Source organism: Neophocaena asiaeorientalis, unplaced genomic scaffold (genome assembly GCF_003031525.2).
Source record: "Neophocaena asiaeorientalis asiaeorientalis breed wild unplaced genomic scaffold, Neophocaena_asiaeorientalis_V1.1 scaffold123, whole genome shotgun sequence".
Classification (NCBI taxonomy): Eukaryota; Metazoa; Chordata; class Mammalia; order Artiodactyla; family Phocoenidae; genus Neophocaena; species Neophocaena asiaeorientalis.
The window spans coordinates 13,290,430-13,309,709 of NW_020173666.1; the positions used below are offsets into that span (position 1 = coordinate 13,290,430).

At 44.3% G+C, this 19,280-nt stretch overlaps 1 protein-coding gene and 1 long non-coding RNA gene across 3 annotated transcripts; one reads left to right on the forward strand and one right to left on the reverse strand.

Moving 5' to 3' along the window:
- Positions 1-1,825: 1,825 nt before the first annotated feature.
- SOD2 (superoxide dismutase 2) lies at positions 1,826-12,944 on the reverse strand. Of its 2 annotated transcripts, none has more exons than XM_024747894.1 (5): positions 12,795-12,944; positions 12,189-12,391; positions 8,807-8,923; positions 6,732-6,911; positions 1,826-4,782 (listed from the first exon to the last, which is right to left on the reverse strand). In XM_024747894.1, the coding sequence occupies exons 1-5, from the start codon at positions 12,815-12,817 to the stop codon at positions 4,637-4,639; spliced, it is 669 nt and encodes a 222-aa protein (XP_024603662.1). In that variant the 5' UTR covers positions 12,818-12,944; the 3' UTR covers positions 1,826-4,636. The 2 variants fall into 2 exon arrangements, with proteins under 2 accessions (XP_024603662.1, XP_024603661.1); XM_024747893.1 differs by having other exon boundaries at positions 12,189-12,421; positions 12,795-12,900.
- A 442-nt stretch (positions 12,945-13,386) lies between these two features.
- Positions 13,387-15,514, forward strand: LOC112401581 (uncharacterized). The gene is made up of 3 exons (XR_003003595.1): positions 13,387-13,798; positions 14,638-14,712; positions 15,045-15,514. It is a non-coding gene; the product is annotated as an uncharacterized LOC112401581 (long non-coding RNA).
- Positions 15,515-19,280: the final 3,766 nt, after the last annotated feature.

Sequence of the window (19,280 nt, forward strand, 5' to 3'; positions counted from 1 at the left end):
GATGTGTCCTGGGCGAATGGGGAGTTTAAGAGGAAGGGATACATTCAAGGGGTACAATAGAGACACAAAATTTTTCACTCCCCATCCCAGTAAACTTGGAGAAGATGAATTCTCTAGGAAAAAGAAGAAATGGGCAAGGTTCTCTGGTGGCGCAGTGGTTGAGAGTCCGCCTGCTGATGCAGGGGACACGGGTTCGTGCCCCGCTCCGGGAAGATCCCACATGCCGCGGAGCGGCTAGGCCCGTGAGCCATGGCCGCTGAGCCTGCGCGTCCGGAGCCTGTGCTCCGCAACGGGGAGGGGGGGTGGCGCAGCAGTGAGAGGCCCGCATACCGAAAATAAATAAATAAATAAATTCAAACTATGTGGCATTGGCTTAGTGGCCAGTGAGAAAATTGGTATCGGGAGCTGAAAAGTTGGAAAGCTGTGTTTCCCAGTGGCAGATCATGCGGTAAACCTGCTTCCTGCGGTAACGTGAAAGGCACAGCCACTGCAGCTCTAGAATGTTCGAGAAGAACCAGACTGACCCTGTGTGTTGGCTTTTATCTCCCCCTTTAGCAAGATGTCATTCGTGCCTTCAGGAAAGAACTGGCCGGTCTGCAAGCAGAAATGAAAGGAAATACAGTTCAGAAATTTGGGTCCTGAAAGCCTGGGAAAGCTGACTACTTCTAAATCCCAAACAGTAAAAGATGTTAAGACTGAAAACGGCTTTGAGCAAATGCTCAAGTCTCAGCCCCAAAGCAAGGATGAAGGATGTGGGCTTCCCCCCGCCACCCCCGAGCTTATTGTTTTAACTACCTTTAGCTCAAGGTAGCTGCTCTTACGCTGACGGGGTAAGGAAGCAAGGATAAAAATTACTCACATCTACGTGGATGGACCTAGAGTCTGTCATAGAGTGAAGAAAGTCAAAGAGAAAAACAAATACCGTACGCTAACACTTATATATGAAATCTAAAAAAAAAAGAAAAGAAAAAAAAGTGGTCCTGAAGAACCTAGGGGCAGGACAGGAATAAAGACACAGACGTAGAGAATGGACTTAAGGACACGGGTAGGGGGAATGGTAAGCTGGGATGAAGTGAGAGAGTGGCATGGACTTATATATACACTACCAAACGTAAAATAGATAGCTAGTGGGAAGCAGCCGCATAGCACAGGGAGATCAGCTCAGTGCTCTGTGACCACCTAGAGGGGGGATAGGGAGGGTGGGAGGGAGACACAAGAGGGAGGAGATATGGGTATATATGTATATGTATAGCTGATTCACTTTGTTATAAAGCAGAAACTAACACACCACTGTAAAGCAATTATACTCCAATAAAGATGTTAGAAAAAAAATTACATTAGTATATCTAGTAAAAAATTTTCATTGTGGATGTTTATTGTGGATATTGGCACGTAAAACTGGCTGCAAATGGGTTAGAAACCCACAAAGTTTTTAAGGCCAATGTATTGCCAAAGAAACAATGGAATCAGACTAAAAAAGTTTTCCGCTCTTTGAGTTTTTAAATAACCTTCAGACCTCTCAAACTTGAACTGGTAGAAATCAGGCCTTGAAAGCTATGCATTCTCCAAGTAGAGGAAACCGCCCATCACCTCCCCTAGATGAACCATGGAGACCCTCCAAATTAGGAGCCTCCAGAAGGTGGAGCCACAGTCATGAGAACCATGCACAAAAGAATTCCTCCCAGAGACAGAATTCATATGCCTTCTGGGTTTTTAGAGTAAAATTTCAACTACCTATCAGTTATTATTCCTTTCCTACAGTAAAAATGATAAAGCATTGCAAGATTATAAATGTTTCTGACACACACACTTAATACAGACCTCCTTTGATGGTTAACAGATTCTTTTATTAATAATCAAAAAGCTTCACGCTTACAATATGAAAATAAATGCTTCTTTAATGAGTAATTAAATGAAAACTCTCCAGGACCTTACAGGATTTTTAATATGTACCATGTGTACCTTAGAACACAGGGCATTAGCTTGCTGGGATCATTAGGGTATGACTGAAAAAGAGAGACAGTAATTTATAAAACAGTTACCGAACAGCTTTCCCAAACAGTAGTTCCCCTGAAATTAAAACAGGAAACAAAATTTGTATTTATACCTAGTTTTAGATATGACTGACGACACACATCAATCTTAATTTTATGATTTTGATGTTACTTTTTAAAGGCACTCCACAGAAATTCAAATCTCATTTTAGAATCATGAATCTGAGGTGTGTAATAAAGTTGTAACTTCTCAATATCGAAGTTTAATTATTACACAACAGTTCGAGCAACAGATACTATTTCACAGACAGTATTTGTTCTGCATCCTGTTCCCCTGCAGCACCAATCATGCTACGATTTTCGAAGCACGTCTATGACTAGAGCAGGCACTGCTGATTCAGTCACAAAAATCCTTCCTGGGTGAACAGTACTTGCTCTTTCCAGAAGAAACGGTTGTTTTACCTTTTCTGTTTCTTTTCTATTATGAAAAACAGGGCTAAACAGAATCTTATAGAGTCTCATTTTCTGCTGGATGATTAAAATCTCTACTCTGTATGTTATCTTAGTCTCTTAAAATCCAAAATTGCAGTGGAGGACAGTATGCTTTCCCTTGTTCTCACATGATACAATCAAAGCAAAAATAGAGCCCCATAGAAATTTCAACATTGAATTTTTTTTTAATCTTAAAGCTTAATGAGAGTCCAAAAGCTTTATATAAGTCAGTAGTCTCTGCATATCTTTGTTAGTTCATGATCTAGAAGACTACTTGTTTTCAAAAGCCCATCTTTCAAGAAGGTCCTATTTTCTCAATGGTCTGTTTACAGAGTTCACTGCCTTGTTTATAATATATAGGCATATATATATGTGTGTATAGGATATATGTAAGCAGCGGTCACACAGCTGCCTTGTTTATATACCCAGGCATATATATGTGTGTATAGGGTATATGTAAGCAGCAGTCACACGGCTCTCAGTTGTGCCCCCATTAAAGCCATTTTACTGTGGTATAGAAAGGATGGCAATCATAGTCTCTGAAGTGTTTTCAATCCACAAGCACACACACATACACAGTTAACACTAGTCTCATCAACGCTATCGACAATTCAGAAAGGCTGAATACTTTTCTAATTGAATTCTAAAAGAAAAGTGCCTTGAATTTAAATTTTTTTTTAAACTTCAGTCTTCAATATTGAAACTGCTAAGTCACTCCATTTTTCCATGAAAAAAAAATAGGATAATAAAGTTAGGGGGAAATTTTTTTTAATGAAAAAATAAACTTGAGAAAACACCCTGTTACTAAAATAGGTTTAAGAAAAAAACCTACATAGAGAAAATATTCCAATAGAAGGTAAAACCTGTGTGGGGTATCAGAATAGCATTACCTGTAATCGTCAGATCAGAAACAAATGAAATCTTCAGTGACAGAACTGTAAAATATATTAGGAAATGTCCAGTTGATAAAAAAGGAGAGAAGATGATGAAGAACACGGAACACCTGACACTGTGAAGCCAAGTACAGAAAGGACCCTGCTGCACTGAACAGCTCCATTCGCAAAAACCCAACAGGAATGGAACTCGACTGCCCTGTCACTATATTAGGGATACGGTTTTCCCTTTATGGGAAAAACCAATAAAACAATATAAAGCTTCTATAGCGATTGTATATTTTCTAGAAGAAACAAAAAACATCAAAATGGATGAAATAACTCAAAAACAAATCTTTGAAAACAAATGTTCCTCATAGAGGCATGCTTCTGACTGCATCCTGAAACCAATGTGTCTTTCATTACTTGGCAACGCAGGCCCTGACCCAGGTCTGGTTCTCTTGAGAGGGATACTTCATGAGCAGGCCCAAAAGAAGAGGGGCAAGTGTCTGGCCGGCAGATTTGTGGCCCATCCCTATCATTGACTTTATTAACTAGGCCCTAATTTGTCCACTTTGAGCACTTAGACAACACACATTTCTATGTTTGAGGACAAAATTTCACAAAAGTCTTTTTCTGTCCACAGAAAAATTCAGAGGCACTACTATTTCCTTCTCATAATAAAGCAATTCGCAATTAGCAATCAAGTTATATATATTTTTAATGACAAAATGGTTAGTGTTAACCCTGTAGAACCTGTGATCATAAGTAACTAAAGACCACTGGGTGATATCCACCCGAAGTAATACTGGACAGAGGATTACTTACAAAAAGAGCAATTTTCAATAGAAAACTGAATACTTCCCTTGGGAAATAAATTTAGTATTTTATTATTAAACAAATGGGGCAAAAGACCAGATTTTCTTAACTGCAATAGAACAGGATTAGAAGGGCTTCCTTAGACACCCCAACAGTATAGGGATGAAACATCCTTCATGGTTTTATGATGAAAATTATAATCTCCTAACTATTATAGCTCTCTGAAGAAAATGTTCAATCAAAAGATTAAATTATACAAAGCATTTAACATTTTCAAACAGTTGCCTAATAACAAGCTTTTAAGAGATTATTCACAGCACTAAATTATGTTTATCAAATATCTGAATAAGCCACACTCAGAAACACTACGATGGAGCAGCTTACTGGTATACGTGGTTCTCTGCACTACTACAAACATAGTCATAAAGAGCTTGATGGTCTCAGTGTAAGGCTGACGTTTCACTTTTTGCAGGCCATGTATCTCGCAGCTACATTCTCCCAGCTGATTACATTCCAAATGGCTTTCAGATAATCAGGCCTGACATTTTTATACTGCAGGTAATAAGCATGCTCCCACACATCGATTCCCAGCAGGGGAATAAGACCTATTGGAAAGAAGGGGAAAGAAACAAAAGCCATGAATTTCACTCTACAACACTGTATCTTCTCGCTTTCAACTTTAATTATCCTATGCACACAAAACTACCCTTTACAACAGTCTCATCCATTTTTCAGTTTCTTATGTAAATAGGAAATTTGCATAAGAATAAATATCCTAGAAAAAGATTTTAAACTTTACTCTTTGGAAGACAATGCGATAAATAGTAAAAGTAATTAAAACAGACTTGGGAAAATCAACTAACCACAGTATTTTAACAGCTATTCTTAAAATATCAACAGATTTATCCAAGAGCCAATTCTCAGTGGTCCTCACTAGGGGTCTCAGGAAGGGTGTGTTCTCTTTGTGGGTGTGGCTGAGGACCTTCCAAAAGTGTTGAGCATTTGGAGGAGTCTATGGAAAACCTGCTCTGCTCCCCTGCGCTGATGTTAGTCACAGAGAATACAAAGCGTTTACGATTATACACATGTATAGCTGAGTCACTTTGCTGTAGAGCAGAAATTAACACAACACTGTAAAGCAACTCTACTGCAAATAAATAAATGAGCGTTTATGAGACATAATAAAAATTAAGTTAACAAGGAAAACTGAGTAAGGCTTAAGAAAAAGATACATTATTTAGTTTCTGAAAAGTGTGTGAAGAAGTAGTTAAATCTATAGAACATTCATTTAAGAAACCTCTCCAACTGAAAGTGCTCCTCTAGGAAAACCAGCATCAACCAGCATGTCTAAATCAATTGTGAGGTGCGTCACTAATAACTTATAATTAAGGGAACAAAATTTATACATGATTTTCCCCCTAGATAAATCACCATAACTTTCATTTATCTTTATTCCAATGGGCTTTCTTCAAGCAGGAGAGAAGAAGGTGTTGCTAGGACTGACCTGCCAATCACAGCCTCCTCGGTCAGGTACCTGACTCTTAGAGCACTCAGGGCTCACACATCTTTGGTTGCTTTTCCAAATTCTGTGGCATCTCACTTTCCCTAAAGAGCTGTTTAGATTCTGGCTAATCTGAACATATCCAGGTTAGTGAGTCACGTAAGCAAGTCTCCGCACATGTGTAGAGGTAGAAAATATGGCTGAGACCTACTGCTGATTGATGCTAAGGTATCACCTCACATCAAAGTTCCAGCAAACTGCTGGATCCTTATGACTATTTCCTAAAGAGCTTCTACTTCCATCTGGCTCAACATAAAAAAGGATTTGGTGAACCCAGCCTGCAGCTTCTAAGCCCAATCTTTTCCTACACCAAAAAATCCTCAGGAAGGCAGATGTCTGGAAACCTGAGCTCTGGTCCCAGTTTGACCACAGGTGCTCAGCAGAGGAGTTGAGAGTCCAAGCTCTGAAGTCAGACTCAGACTATGTGTCTTTTCCTCCTTCATGTTGTTTATCTAATTTTAGTTTTTTATTCTAGTGCATATAATTATTATGTAGGCTGATACGAATTCTCTGTCAAATGAAGCAGAGTTTATGTTTAAAACATGTTTTGTTAACGTATCTGTAAAACTACACGTGCTCATTTTATAAAATATCAAGGACTTGGAAAGATTTTTGCCCCCACAAGACTCTGGGTATCATCTACTAAGATCTGTTCGATTTAGTACGTGCTCAGGGTAGGTTTAAACACTGCTAGTGGGCTGCCCTGGTGGCACAGTGGTTGAGAGTCCGCCTGCCGATGCAGGGGATGGGGGTTCGTGCCCCGGTCTGGGAAGATCCCACATGCCGCGGAGCGGCTGGGCCCGTGAACCATGGCCGCTGAGCCTGCGCGTCCGGAGCCTGTGCTCCGCAACGGGAGAGGCCACAGCAGTGAGAGGCCCGCGTACCGAAAAATAAAAAAAAAAAAAAACACTGCTAGTCTTCCGTATTTCACGGTAAATGCTTTATAGTGAACCATCTCTCCCGAATAAACGTGTAATAATTCTTAAGCCTAACCTGTTGTTCCTTGGAGGGGATCCTGGTTAGAACAAGCAGCAATCTGTAAGCGTCCCTGTTCCTTACTGAAACCGAGCCAACCCCAGCCTGAGCCTTGGACACCAACAGATACGGCAGTCAACTTCTCCTTAAAGTTCTTGAAGGAACCAAAGTCATGTTTGATGGCTTCCAGCAACTCCCCTATTAAAAAAAAAAAAAAAACCCAAAACCACTCACAAATGAACAGATGGCAACAATTACAATAAAATATTTTATTATATAAAATATAGCCCAATATTCTTGTCATATGGCCCCAGACACAACTAGAAACACATGGAAAACACTACATGACCAAGTGAGCCTACAAAACAGTGTTATTCCTGTCCTGACACCAGGGTCATAACATCTCACAATTTTAATTTACATGTTTGTTGCTGAAACATGTTAGAGGGATTTCTTCACTCACAGTGCTGTTTCCATAAGGAAAGAAATAATATTTTTCATTAGCTTTCTTTTTTCCCATGAACAGAAGATTTTACTTTGACTTCTACCCTACCTACTCTATGTTTCAATTTGGGAATAAAATGTTATGGGTGAGATTTGCTTCTTCTCCAAGGCAGCCTAGATCTTTCCTATCTCAATTATATCATTTTAAAAAGAGTGATGTTGGGGCTTCCCTGGGGGCGCAGTGGTTGAGAGTCTGCCTGCTAATGCAGGGGACACGGGTTCGAGCCCTAGTCTGGGAGGATCCCACATGCCACGGAGCAAGTGGGCCCGTGAGCCACAACTACTGAGCCTGCGCGTCTGGAGCCTGTGCTCCGCAACAAGAGAGGCCGCGATAGTGAGAGGCCCGCGCACCGCGATGCAGAGTGGCCCCCGCTTGCCACAACTAGAAAAAGCCCTCACACAGAAACGAAGACCCAACACAGCAAAAATAAATTAATTAATGAATAAACTCCTACCCTCAACATCTTAAAAAAAAAAAAAAAGAGTGATGTTGCCTATTAATGAACTAAGGGTACACTTTAAGAGTTATCACCCTTTTTATTCTGTAGCAATACAGAATACAATTCGAGACTGAGCACATCAACTAAGTCAACTAGGCCCAAAATATCACTTCTCTTACTTTATTGGCTTAAAAGTAATCATCTGTTATAAGCACAAATGGTGGAATAAAGCGGTACCAGATAACACAAAATGGCAGAGTACCAAAACCTGTTGGCTGAATACAGGTGTATCTGGTATTCTGGTAACTCACAACACCTCAAAAGTATTAAATCACGTCTGAAGACCTAACTCAGAAAAAAATGAATTGTCCAGCTTCCCATACTTATTCCCCCATTCATCTTTACTTCCAAATGAAACTGCTTATTTCAAGCACACAAGATGCCTTCTAGAACATGATTAAAAACAAAAAAATGCCACAGAAACTTAAGGTACCTGCCAGAAGAGCAGAAACAAAGGAGGAGAGCTATATTTACACCCCACACCTCCCCTGGGGTGGGGAGGATAATTAAAGTTCTGGGTCTCTGTGTGCTCCACAGGAGGTCAAGTAAACAAGCAGTGGACAAGATCACCGGCTCTGTACTCCCTTGTTACCTGCAGTTGTCCTGGAAAACCTAATTTTCTGGGACAACCGACTATCAGTTAGGAAGAGTAGTGAACAACAGCAAAAGGCACTATTCTATAACAACACTTCATTTTTACAACAGCCCTATTATCCCCATAGCATACAGATGAAGAAGGTAAGGTGCAGGATGGCTAACATCTTGTCCCAGGGCCTAGAGCTAGTAGGTGAAAACTCATCTTTCCTAAAAACGAAGTTTCTCAGTCTTTCCCTAATGTACAGTACGTTTCAACCGAAAGGTGACACTGTATGTGATACTGCGCGTGTGTATAAAATCTGACGACATAATTCCCTGAATGTATTCTCCACTCTTGCACGTGTCCCTTTGAAAGTTACAATTCTGTTGTACTGCTTGCTGTGAAAGACATGCCATTATGACACCTCAGGGAGAATTAAAGGTAACTTAAGAAAATCAAGTCATTCCTATCGTGTACAAGACGTAGCTAAGGTTGCACCAATCTCAACCAACCTGCGGGTTCTCCACCACCGTCAGGGCTCAGATTTGTCCAGAAAATGCTATGATTGATGTGGCCTCCGCCGTTGAACTTTATTGCAGGCTGTAGAGCTACCTGAGCTGTGACATCACCTGGAAGGTTAAAGTAAAAACACATTTTTTTAAATTCTTACTTTTTTGACCATTCTATACACTATTTTCTTTTTCTTTGTAAAACATTAGATAATTGGACCATTGTAACATCCCTATTGGTCCCAAAATTTCACAATTTCAAGACTCTACCCAAAAAAAAACCTTCCCCAAAATACTTGTCCCAGTGGATTTTCAGTTCAATTAATAATGTACCAAACAACTAGTGAGAAGCCAGCAGGGGTGGCAAAGCTAGTAGAAAATTCACTCCTGGGCTTCAAAGAACTCGGGTTTCTTGGGTAGAAAAGATTTCAGTAAATGAAATAAAAAGAGAACAAAGACAGAAAATAGTGGAATGCTATAAAATAGATGGTTCCGTATACAGACCACATGGAAAATGCTCAATTCCCATTTTCTAGATAGACAACCATTCACTGGGAAATACTTCAACGTTACATTAACAAAAAACTCAACTCGTTCAAAACTGAACCCCTGATCTTCAATCCCAAACTTACTCATCCAAAGGCCTTCCCCACCTGAGTGAGTGCCAGCTGTTTTCTCAGGACATCTTTGATGACGCGGTCATTCTTCACGCTAGTCCTCTCACACCCCACATCAGCCCACCAGCACACCCACCAGCAAAGCCAGCTCCGGAAAACACCCAGAACTTCACCCCTTCTTCCTGCCTGTGGTGCCACCAGCAGCACCTCCGCCCCGCACTCGTGCCCCTGTCTCTCACTGGTCCCCTGCTTCCACTCCTGCCGCTACAGTCTATTCTCAACACAACGGCCAGAGGGCTTCTCTAGACCCCCACTGATCACGGCACACGTCTGGTCAAACCCCTCTGCAGGCTGCTCTTCTCAGAGTGAACCCGAAGTCCATACAGTCGGTACAGAGGTGCCCATCATCCGACCCTCTGCACCTCCTTGCTGGCCCAGCTCCGGCCACCACGGCCTCCTGGCGCTTAGGCGACAGGCCTGGCACGCTCCCGGCTTAGGGCTTCCACTGACCATTGAGGGCTTTGCTGGAACACTTCCCGGAGACAGTCTCATGGTTCATTCCCCCATTTCTCCTTCAAGTCTCCACTGAAACGTCAACCTCATCAGAAGGCTTCTCTAACCACAATATAAGATGGGCAATCCCCGCCCCGCGTCCAGACCACTTCCCCTACTTTGTTTTTCTCGGTAGGACTTCAGCCCCGGCACACTCCATATTGACTTGTTCACGTGTCTCCGCTAGGAGGAAGGCTCCAGCGAGGACAGGACTTCTGTGCACTGCCGTGTCCCTGAGGCCAACAGACTGCCTCACGTGCAGCAGGCACTCGTGAATGCTGAACGGAGTTCCACGGAAAGAAAATTCTGACCTCTATACTTAAAAAGAATGTCATATTTGAAGCTGTTTTTACTACCTTGCTAAACATGGAGGCAAAACAAAATATTTTTCTTGATGCCTTCAAGAAGCTACAGACTGACGGAACTATTAGGAAAAATGGGAATTCCCTTATTCAGTTAAGTATTAAGTTCTTATGACTCAAGATACCAAGAGGCAAAATGAAGGGCACAGAGAACCACTGAGATCTCTGCCCTTGGGCGGCTTACATAATAGCAATACAAGTTCCCTATTTCTGTTGTTGGGACACATGCCAAGAACACACGTAAGAAATGTCGCTTTCTAAAAAAAAAACAAAAAAAACGAAATGTCGCTTTCTGAAACAATAAAACCTCCAGGTTTTAGCAATTCAGAAAGGCGGAGAGGACCAATGATATCTGAATACACAGATAATCTTTGAGAGTTCTGTTTAAGATGTCAACTTTTGTTGTCGTTGTTATGTTTATAAAATAACTTTCTGACAGATCAGTGTTTCCCTTACTGATTTTTCTTGGAGAATCACCCTAAAAATAAATGCAGGCTTTATATTGTTTTTTAATAAGTCAACAATAACTAAATATTTCTAATGGGAAAGAAACATGTTTCTTGAGAACTAGTTTAATCACAATCTCTTAAAGTTTACTTAATCATTTTTAAAATTTTAATAGAAATTTGGGGGGATTAATATCTGCTTTTAAGAACACTTTTCTGAAGCTCAACATTTTCACTGGTTTCACGGCCAATTTTCTCTGTTGAATACAATAAAAGTTAAGTACTTTTGTTTGAAAAGTATTTACATACTTAAATGCGGTAAGACTGATGATGTTATTTTCCTTACTTAAATGCGGTAAGATTGATGATGTTATTTTTCCCAAATTTTCAAACAAGAAAATTTAACTCCTTAATGATTTTAAAAATTATTTTTTAAATAAAAGAAAGCTCTACAGACATTCATTAACTTATAGGCAATACAGTACAATATAATATAGTAAAGCTTTTTTTCCATTGGCTTTCATTAAACAAGCAAAGCTTTGACTGCACAAGAAAAGGACTGAAATTAAGCTGTTTTTAAAATATTGAAGAGAAGGGTTCACGGATGTCAGATGTTGTCATCCAGGAAACAGTTTCACAATTGGGATTTATCCCAGCCTCTCCCCATTACCACATTCTTCCCGCATTTGTTTTGTCCTAAATCACAGAACCTCTTCCCGTACTCTGAACCTTTTCCTTTACCGTACTTGCGGTCCCTCTGATGATCACAAGTAAATCTTCCAGAATGTGGTAACTTCCTCTTCTTTTTGTTTACCTATTACCTCACACACAGACTGAAATACTACATTTTTCCACTAGATGTCCCCACTCAACAAGATGTCACAGTCTAAAATTCACTCAAATTTCACAGGACTGAAATTCGATAAAAACATATTTAAGAAAAAAAATACACTTTTAACTGAGCAGTTTCAGCCATACATATAGCCTGGAAACACGTCTGTCAATTATTTCCCTCGTGCAAACCACTAACATCACTATCATTAACTAACAGATTCGAAGTGTAATGCTATTTTGTACAGAAAAGACTTAGTACTCCCATACACGCCCCCAGATGCAAAACACGAAAAAAGTCCACGCACGACTGGTTTTGTCACCTGAGCTCCTTTAAAAAACAAATACCAACTCCGTATTATACTTTCACTTAATTCCAAAGATTAGCAAATAAATACAAGCCTGTCTCAGTTCCCCCGCGAAACGGCTCTTCTCCTTGTGAATTCTGCTCCCTAAGTCAACGCGCGAACACGTGCAGCGGTCCTGCTGAAAGCAGGGGTGGGGCTTTACGCAGATCCGCCTCGCCGCCACGGTTCCCTGTAACCGGTTTCTCGAAGTACGGCCGCCCGGAACCCACCCTTCTCCAGCGCCTCCCGATATTTCTCCTCGGCGATATTCAGGTTGTTCACGTAGGCCGCGTGGTGCTTGCTGTGATGCAGCTGCATGATCTGCGCGTTGATGTGGGGCTCCAGGGCGCCATAGTCGTACGGCAGGTCGGGGAGGCTATGCTTCCGCCGGGAGCCCAGAGCCCCCAGACCCGGCACCAGCTTCCTGCTTGTGCTGGAAAGACAGCAAACACAGCCCGATCGGCTGACGCGGGCAACAACCGTTAAGCCGCGTGCCCGGCTCCGCAGACCCGGCTAGAAGGACCCGCGCCCCTGGGGGGGCCTTCCAGTCGTTGGCCCCCTCGCTGTCCAGTCTTTGCCATTAAACTAACGCTGCGGTCCAGCGCCTCGGCGGCACCTGGACGCGCTCAGCGGACACTTGCCCTCAGGCCCGGCCTCTCGCCACGCCCTGCGGCGCCGGGTCCCCGAAGGTGCCCTGGACCTCGCGGGGCCGGCGCGAGAGGGTAGGCAGAGAGGGAGGCGGTGGGGGACAGCGGCGGCCACCGCGCCGACCCGCCGAGGTCACCGCCCGCGCCTCTTCGCCCGTAGGGCCGGGGCCACGCCGCCCGGCGCCTCACCTGCACGCCGCCCGGCACAACATGGTGGACGCAGACCGCAGGCCTCTTGGAGCTCGAACCGCACCGCCGCGCTGACAGCCGAGGACGGCCTTGAGCTGCGCGCTGCGCAGCAAGTACACCGCCGCCCCCCGCGGCCCCGCCCCCTGCGCCCGCCTCGACACCGCCCCCTGCGCTCGCCGCTTCCAACTCAGGGGCACAGGGAGCGAAGGGCCCCGAGCCCGCGCTCTGGGCTCAGGGAACGCGAGGAAGGGAGACTCGGCACTTTCCCCAGCGGCCAGACGAACCGCGGTGCCCCCCTGCGCGCTTCTGGGCGTATCGCCAAAGGAAAGGCCGCCGTCCCCACGCCGTGTGAGATGGTCCGGCCCCAGGCTCCGCCCCACGAAGGTACCTCCCAGCGCTGCCCGCAGGTGGAGACTCAGCTTGCGCCTGCGTGCGAGGGAATTGTTGGGAGTAGAGTCCCTGCAGCTTCCCTGCGGTTGCGGTGGCGCAGCCTCGGGGTCCGGTGACCCCCCACCCCGCCCCCGGAAGAAAGACTCGTGTTCCCCTGAGAGGCCTCGGAGCGCCCCAGCGGGCCTGTCAGGTCCCCCAGGAAGGCGGGCCCTGGCGCTGGTATGGTGTAGGGCCAGTGTCCCTCCAACCACTGCCCGGAGTGACCTTTCTTTCCCAGTGAACTGACCTTGGGATCTCCGCCAGGCCTGATAATAGTGTTGCCGTGCACTCACGACGAGTCAGGGACTGCGCTGCAGGGTTTACATACATTTATCTTTATTTCACCCCAGGAGACGTATCATTGATTCCAGGTGACGGTTAATGAGCTCAAGGAGCTTGATGAGCACGTTGCCCAGGTCACACCGTTAATAAGTGAAAGAGTCAGGATTAGAACCCAAAGTTCATACTTTCTTGATCACCAGGCCTTAGCAGTCAAGCCTTCAGTGCTTGTTGGGAGAATATAAAAGAAGTACAACAGAGGATTCTTTCCTGCAGTGTCCTATATCTAATGAGCTGTAAGTATCAAATGCTTTCTCAACAATTAACAAAACAATCCTGAATTGTGTAACTCTTCCCTGTAAAGAAGTTAGGAAAGCTTTACACTGTTACTGGCCTGAGTTGGGCCTTTACTGAATAGAATAAAATGAAAGGAAGCAGATAACAGTTGCCGAATAGAGTTTGTTACTTTCCTGCACCCCCTTCACAACCCTCACCCCACCCCTGCCCCAAGGATGACTAAGCTTTGGGAGGACAAGGGGGACAGAAAGGGGAACCACGGAGCAGGGCTTCACAGAAAGGGCGGGGCTTGCTGACAGTCAGGTGAATGTAAGAGCATGTCACCAGATGCAGGAGGAAATTCAAGTTGGGACCAGCTGATAGATGTCCTTAAAACTCAAACGTGATTAGTAACAGGAAACTGAAAAGCACTTTAGCTGAAGTGAAGCACATTGAAAGCAGTTTTTCAGGCGAGCAAGTCTGGCATTGATTTGAGGGGCAGGCTAGTTAGAAAACTGTTGCATGAATCCTAGCATGAGATTCTAAGAGCCGGTTTTAGGGTAATAGCTGTTGGAGCTGGAAGGAAAGCATTTTGAAGGATGGAACAACAGAATTCAGTGACGGGTCAGTCACTAATAAAAGGGCTTGTTCCAGTGAGAACAAAATATCACTATTAGGACACTGTGCCCAGTCAGGCCGCATCGAAGTACTTCTTGTTTGTACTAATGATGACACTTTGAGATTTAAACTGACCACGCTCCCCCCACATGCCCTTCTGAGCATGCAACAAAGATTGGGGTGTGGGGAGGTGACATTAGCAGTCAAGTAAAAGTGTCTCTAACATCATATCTCTCATCAGCTACATCCTTCCAGAAGACGACCCCAACTGCAAGAGTAACCAGGATTGAGACCAAGGGCTTGGGGGTTACAGGAGGTATTGAGAAATTTCTTACACTCAGTAAACAGGCCTCTTTTTCTTTTATAGTTGACCACTATAAGAAGTACTCATTCAGTTGGCCCAAGGTGTTAAATTACTGTTGACTGGAGTCTGTCCCAAATTCCTCTGGCCAGCTCAGGATGTCATCTGCCACATCTGGGCACCATAATTATGGATTTCCCTTCAATAAACTTCCCAAGACTACTTCACAGCCACCTTCAGACCCACCAATGTGTCTGGATCAACACATTGGCTGGAGGAGGAAAAATGTGGGTTGAGAGGAATTCATTCTAAGCCAGTTATTAATTGCATTCGTATTCTAATAACAGGTCCAGCTGCAGCATCTCAAACACAGAAGAGCGTATTCCCTCGTAAAAAAGATCTGGAGTAGGTAGTCCAGGGCTGGGATGAAAGTGCCATGAAGTCATCAAGGAACCAGGTTTCTCTGTCCTCAGAGTTGCTCATGATCCATTAAAGCTTCTGGAGCACCAGCCATTTCACCTTCTTTCTATGAAGAGGGAAGGACAAAAGGTGGGCCTCCCTTTTGTCCCTGTCTCCCTTTTAAGGATCCTCTGTAGTAGATTCACCCAACAAATTCCAATCAGAATTTAGGTAGAAGGCTGCACCTAACTACAGAGGAGGCTGGAAAACATAGTCATTTAGCTGTGGACATTTCCAGTCCGAAAAAATGTGGAGGACTTCCCTGGTGGCACAGTGGTTAAGAATCTGCCTCACGATGCAGGGGACACGGGTTCAAGCCCTGGTCTGGGAAGATCCCACACGCTGTGGAGCAACTAAGCCCGTGCACCACAACTACTGAGCCTGCACTCTAGAGCCCGCGAGCCACAACCACTGAAGACCGCGAGCCTAGATCCTGTGCTCCGCCACAAAGAGAAGCCACCACAATGAGAAGCCCGCGCACTGCAAGGAAGAGTAGCCCCCGCTTGCTGCAACTAGAGAAAGCCTGCGCGCAGCAAAAAAAGACCCAAAGCAGCCAAAAAATAATTAATTTAAAAGAAAAAAATGTGGAATTCCTTAACTAAAGGGAAAATGAATAGTGGATTGGAAAATAGTCTCTGCCACATATCCTTCTACAAGACATATTTTCACATGCTTGGTTATGAGCTCTGACCATTCATGGAATTTTAGCTACACTCTCTTTTTTCTCTCTCTCTTTTCCTTTTCGTCCCTTGTCTCACTGATCTTATGCAGGCAGGAATCTAAGTGAGAACTGCCGGACCAACTTCCCTTTGCGTAACTGGGATTGCTAATAGGACCAAGAGTAGTACTTAAATTGCCAAAATGAACTCAGTGATCTAGGCTAAAAGAGAAAATGATGGTAGAGATATAGTATCATTAGCAAAGGTTTCAAAGTGAGCTTTCCCCCCACATCATCGGGCTAAATGATTGCATCCTCAAAGAACACATTAACTACTAGAACAGATAGGGGAAGCTTGGCTCAGAATAGAAGTGTTTTATTGAAGAAGATGGGTGGTCAGTTGATCGTATCCACAAAGGGCGAAGGGAACGGACGTAATTGAGTAGATCCTCAGTGTGTGCTGGGTACCGGTTCTAATGCTCCACATCATCTCGTAATTCACACAGCATCTCTGTAGAGTGGCTTATTATTCCTCTTTTGCACAAAGATAGTGACTTGACCAAGGTCACACACAGAGCCAGTAGGTAGTAGAGCTGGGCTTTGAATGGACTGCTCTATTAACACTGACATCACTGTGCCTTTAAACAGCTGCCACACCCTCTGCCACATCCCTTGCACCCAATAAAGTTGAATTCAACCCTGTCTTGTTTGCAGCTCAGTGTTTGAAACTTCCCCATCCTATGCTGTTTCCCAGCTTATTCCTGTCTTCTCAACTCCTGATTCATCTCCGGCCTCAACTCTTGCAAATGATTCAGGCAGGTCCTAGCTCTTGCCCCTGAGGCTTGAACTGGTCCTCTGTTCTCCCTTGTGTCATTTGCCCCTTCAATCACATTTGCTTCTTAGCCTCAGGGAAGACCCTGCTTCCTGGAGCTTCCCTTGGCACCATCCCACCTGACTGACTTTCCCACCCTTGTCTATGGAGAGAATTAGACTGGCTGGCCATGAACCTGAGAAACCAGAACAGAATGGAGGAAGGGTGAAAAGAAAGGTGGTCTCCTATTTAGAGTCCAGGAAATGCCTCCATAAGATCCCTCCATAAAAACGAGGCAATGTCCGCCCCTTTAGGGGAATGAACAACCCACCATCATCATCACTCCAGGCGTGTCAGTCAGGGTTCTCCAGAGAAACAGAACGGCTAGGTTGGGTGTATATATCAAGAGAAAGATGTATCATAAGGAATTGGCTCATGCAATTACGGAGGCTGGCACAACCAAAATCTCTAGTGAGGCCCAGCAGGCTGGAGACTCAGGAGAGCCAGTGGTGCAGCCAGTGTGAAGGCAATCTGATGGAGAATTCCCTCTCGCTTGAGGGAGGTCAGTTTTTGTTCTATTTAGGCCTTTAACTGATTGGATGAGGCCCACCCACATTTGAGAGGACAATCTACTTTACCCAGAAATTCACTGACTTAAATGCTAATCTCATCCAAAACATCCTCCAAGTTGACACCTTAAACTAACCATCACACCAGGTAAAACACAACATGGGCAAGGCATTCTGTGTAAGGGGTGGGGAGATTTGTTAGTCATTATACCACAGAATTCCAATTAATAGCCCAGGATTTATCATGGAGTGAGGTTGAATTCATGGGCACAGTTCTAAGAATAACTCTCAAGCGCTACCCAAGATGAACTGACACTGACCACTGAGGGCAATGACCAAGCACAAGGAGCTCAGGCCAGCTACGTCTTCTGGCCAGCATACGCCAGGGGCTGCATCCCCACCCTGAGGGATGCAGAGGAGATATGCAGGATGCACGGCCTCACATACCACGGAGGTTCATGCCGGAACTTGGTCCGTCTCAGGCATGTCCCAGCACACTCCCCATCCTGGCCTGCATCACCTAACTCTGGTGCTGGCTTACATCTGCACTGGCCCTTAGGTGGGTAATTGGATAAAAGCATGTACAATAAGCCTACAGGTATTTTTAACCTTAAGATATTAGTTTAGCTTAAGGAACTAGTCAGCTTTTCGTTGGTATAAGATGCTCTGGCTGACTGTGGAAGAAGGCTGATCAGTTACTCTTTTATTGCGTTTGAAGAGTAGCCTCTCAGCGACGCACAAACCAGCAGATCTCCTGCTCTCCACATTTCGCCCCGAACACTCCGGTCCCCCTTGAGCAGATATCTTAATTTTATCCCAGACCAGTTTAGAACTTAATTCAGCTATCATGGGCTGTATTGTGTCCCCACCCAGATTCATGTGTTGAAGTCCTAACCTCCAGTACCTTAGAATGTGGCCGTATTTGGAGACAGAGCCTTTTTTTTTGTATCAGGCACTTTTTTATTTTTTTAATTTATTTTTAATTTAATTTTTATTTTATATTGGAGTATAGTTGATGTACAATGTTGTGTTAGCTTCAGGTGTACAGCAAAGTGATTCAGCTATACATATACATTTATCCATTCTTTTTCAGATTCTTTTCCCATATAGGTTATTACAGAATATTGAGTAGAGTTCCCTGTGCTACACAGTAGGTTCTTGTCGGTTATCTATTTTATATATAGTAGTGTGTTTATGTTAACCCCAAACTCCCAGTCTATCCCTTCCCACCCCACCATACTAAGCAAGTCAGACAGAGAAAGACAAATATCATATGATATCACTTATATGTGGAATCTAAAAAGAATGATACAAATGAACTTACAAAACAGAAACAGACTCACAGGCTTAGAAAACAAACGTATAGAGACAGAGCCTTTAAAAAGGTAGTTAAGGTAAAACGAGACCACTGGGGTGAGCGCTAAACTAGTGTGACTGGTGTCCTTATAAAAAGGGGTAAGAACACAGACACACACAGGCCACGACAAGACACAGCAAGCCGCAGGCCATCTACAAGCCAAGGCGAGAGACCTAAGAAGAAACCAACTCTGCCAACACCTTGATCTCAGACTCCCAGCCTCCAGAATTGTGAGGAAATAAATCTCTGCTGTTTAAGCCCCTCGGTCTGTGGTGTTTTGCTACGGCAACCCAAGCAAACTAATACAGCAGGTCAGTAGTTTCTGTAAGCCAATCTGGTTATCAAAATGTCAGCCATTGTGGAGTTTATCATCGCAATCACAGGGTCTCCTTCCCACCTGGGACTCCCGCTGGCCCTCCCCTCTCCTTCAGAGGCTGACTGCACCCACCTGCAGGGAGAGTAAGGGGAGTCTACACTCCGGAGGGATGGCCCTTCTCGGAGGGCTCCCACCTAGGTGTCACCTGGCCCCAGGTCCTAGCGACGCCAGCTCCAGCCGCAAGGGGCTGAGGGAGAAGTGCAGTCTCTCTTGGCCTGACTCAACACCATTTTAACAGTCCCCACATATGGCGAGTTTTCGTAAAGGAGACATGTCTGTTTCAGCCTCACCCCGACTGGCTCTCTGCCACAGACCCCCCTACCCCTGCCCAGGCAGGACCATGCCTCTGTTTG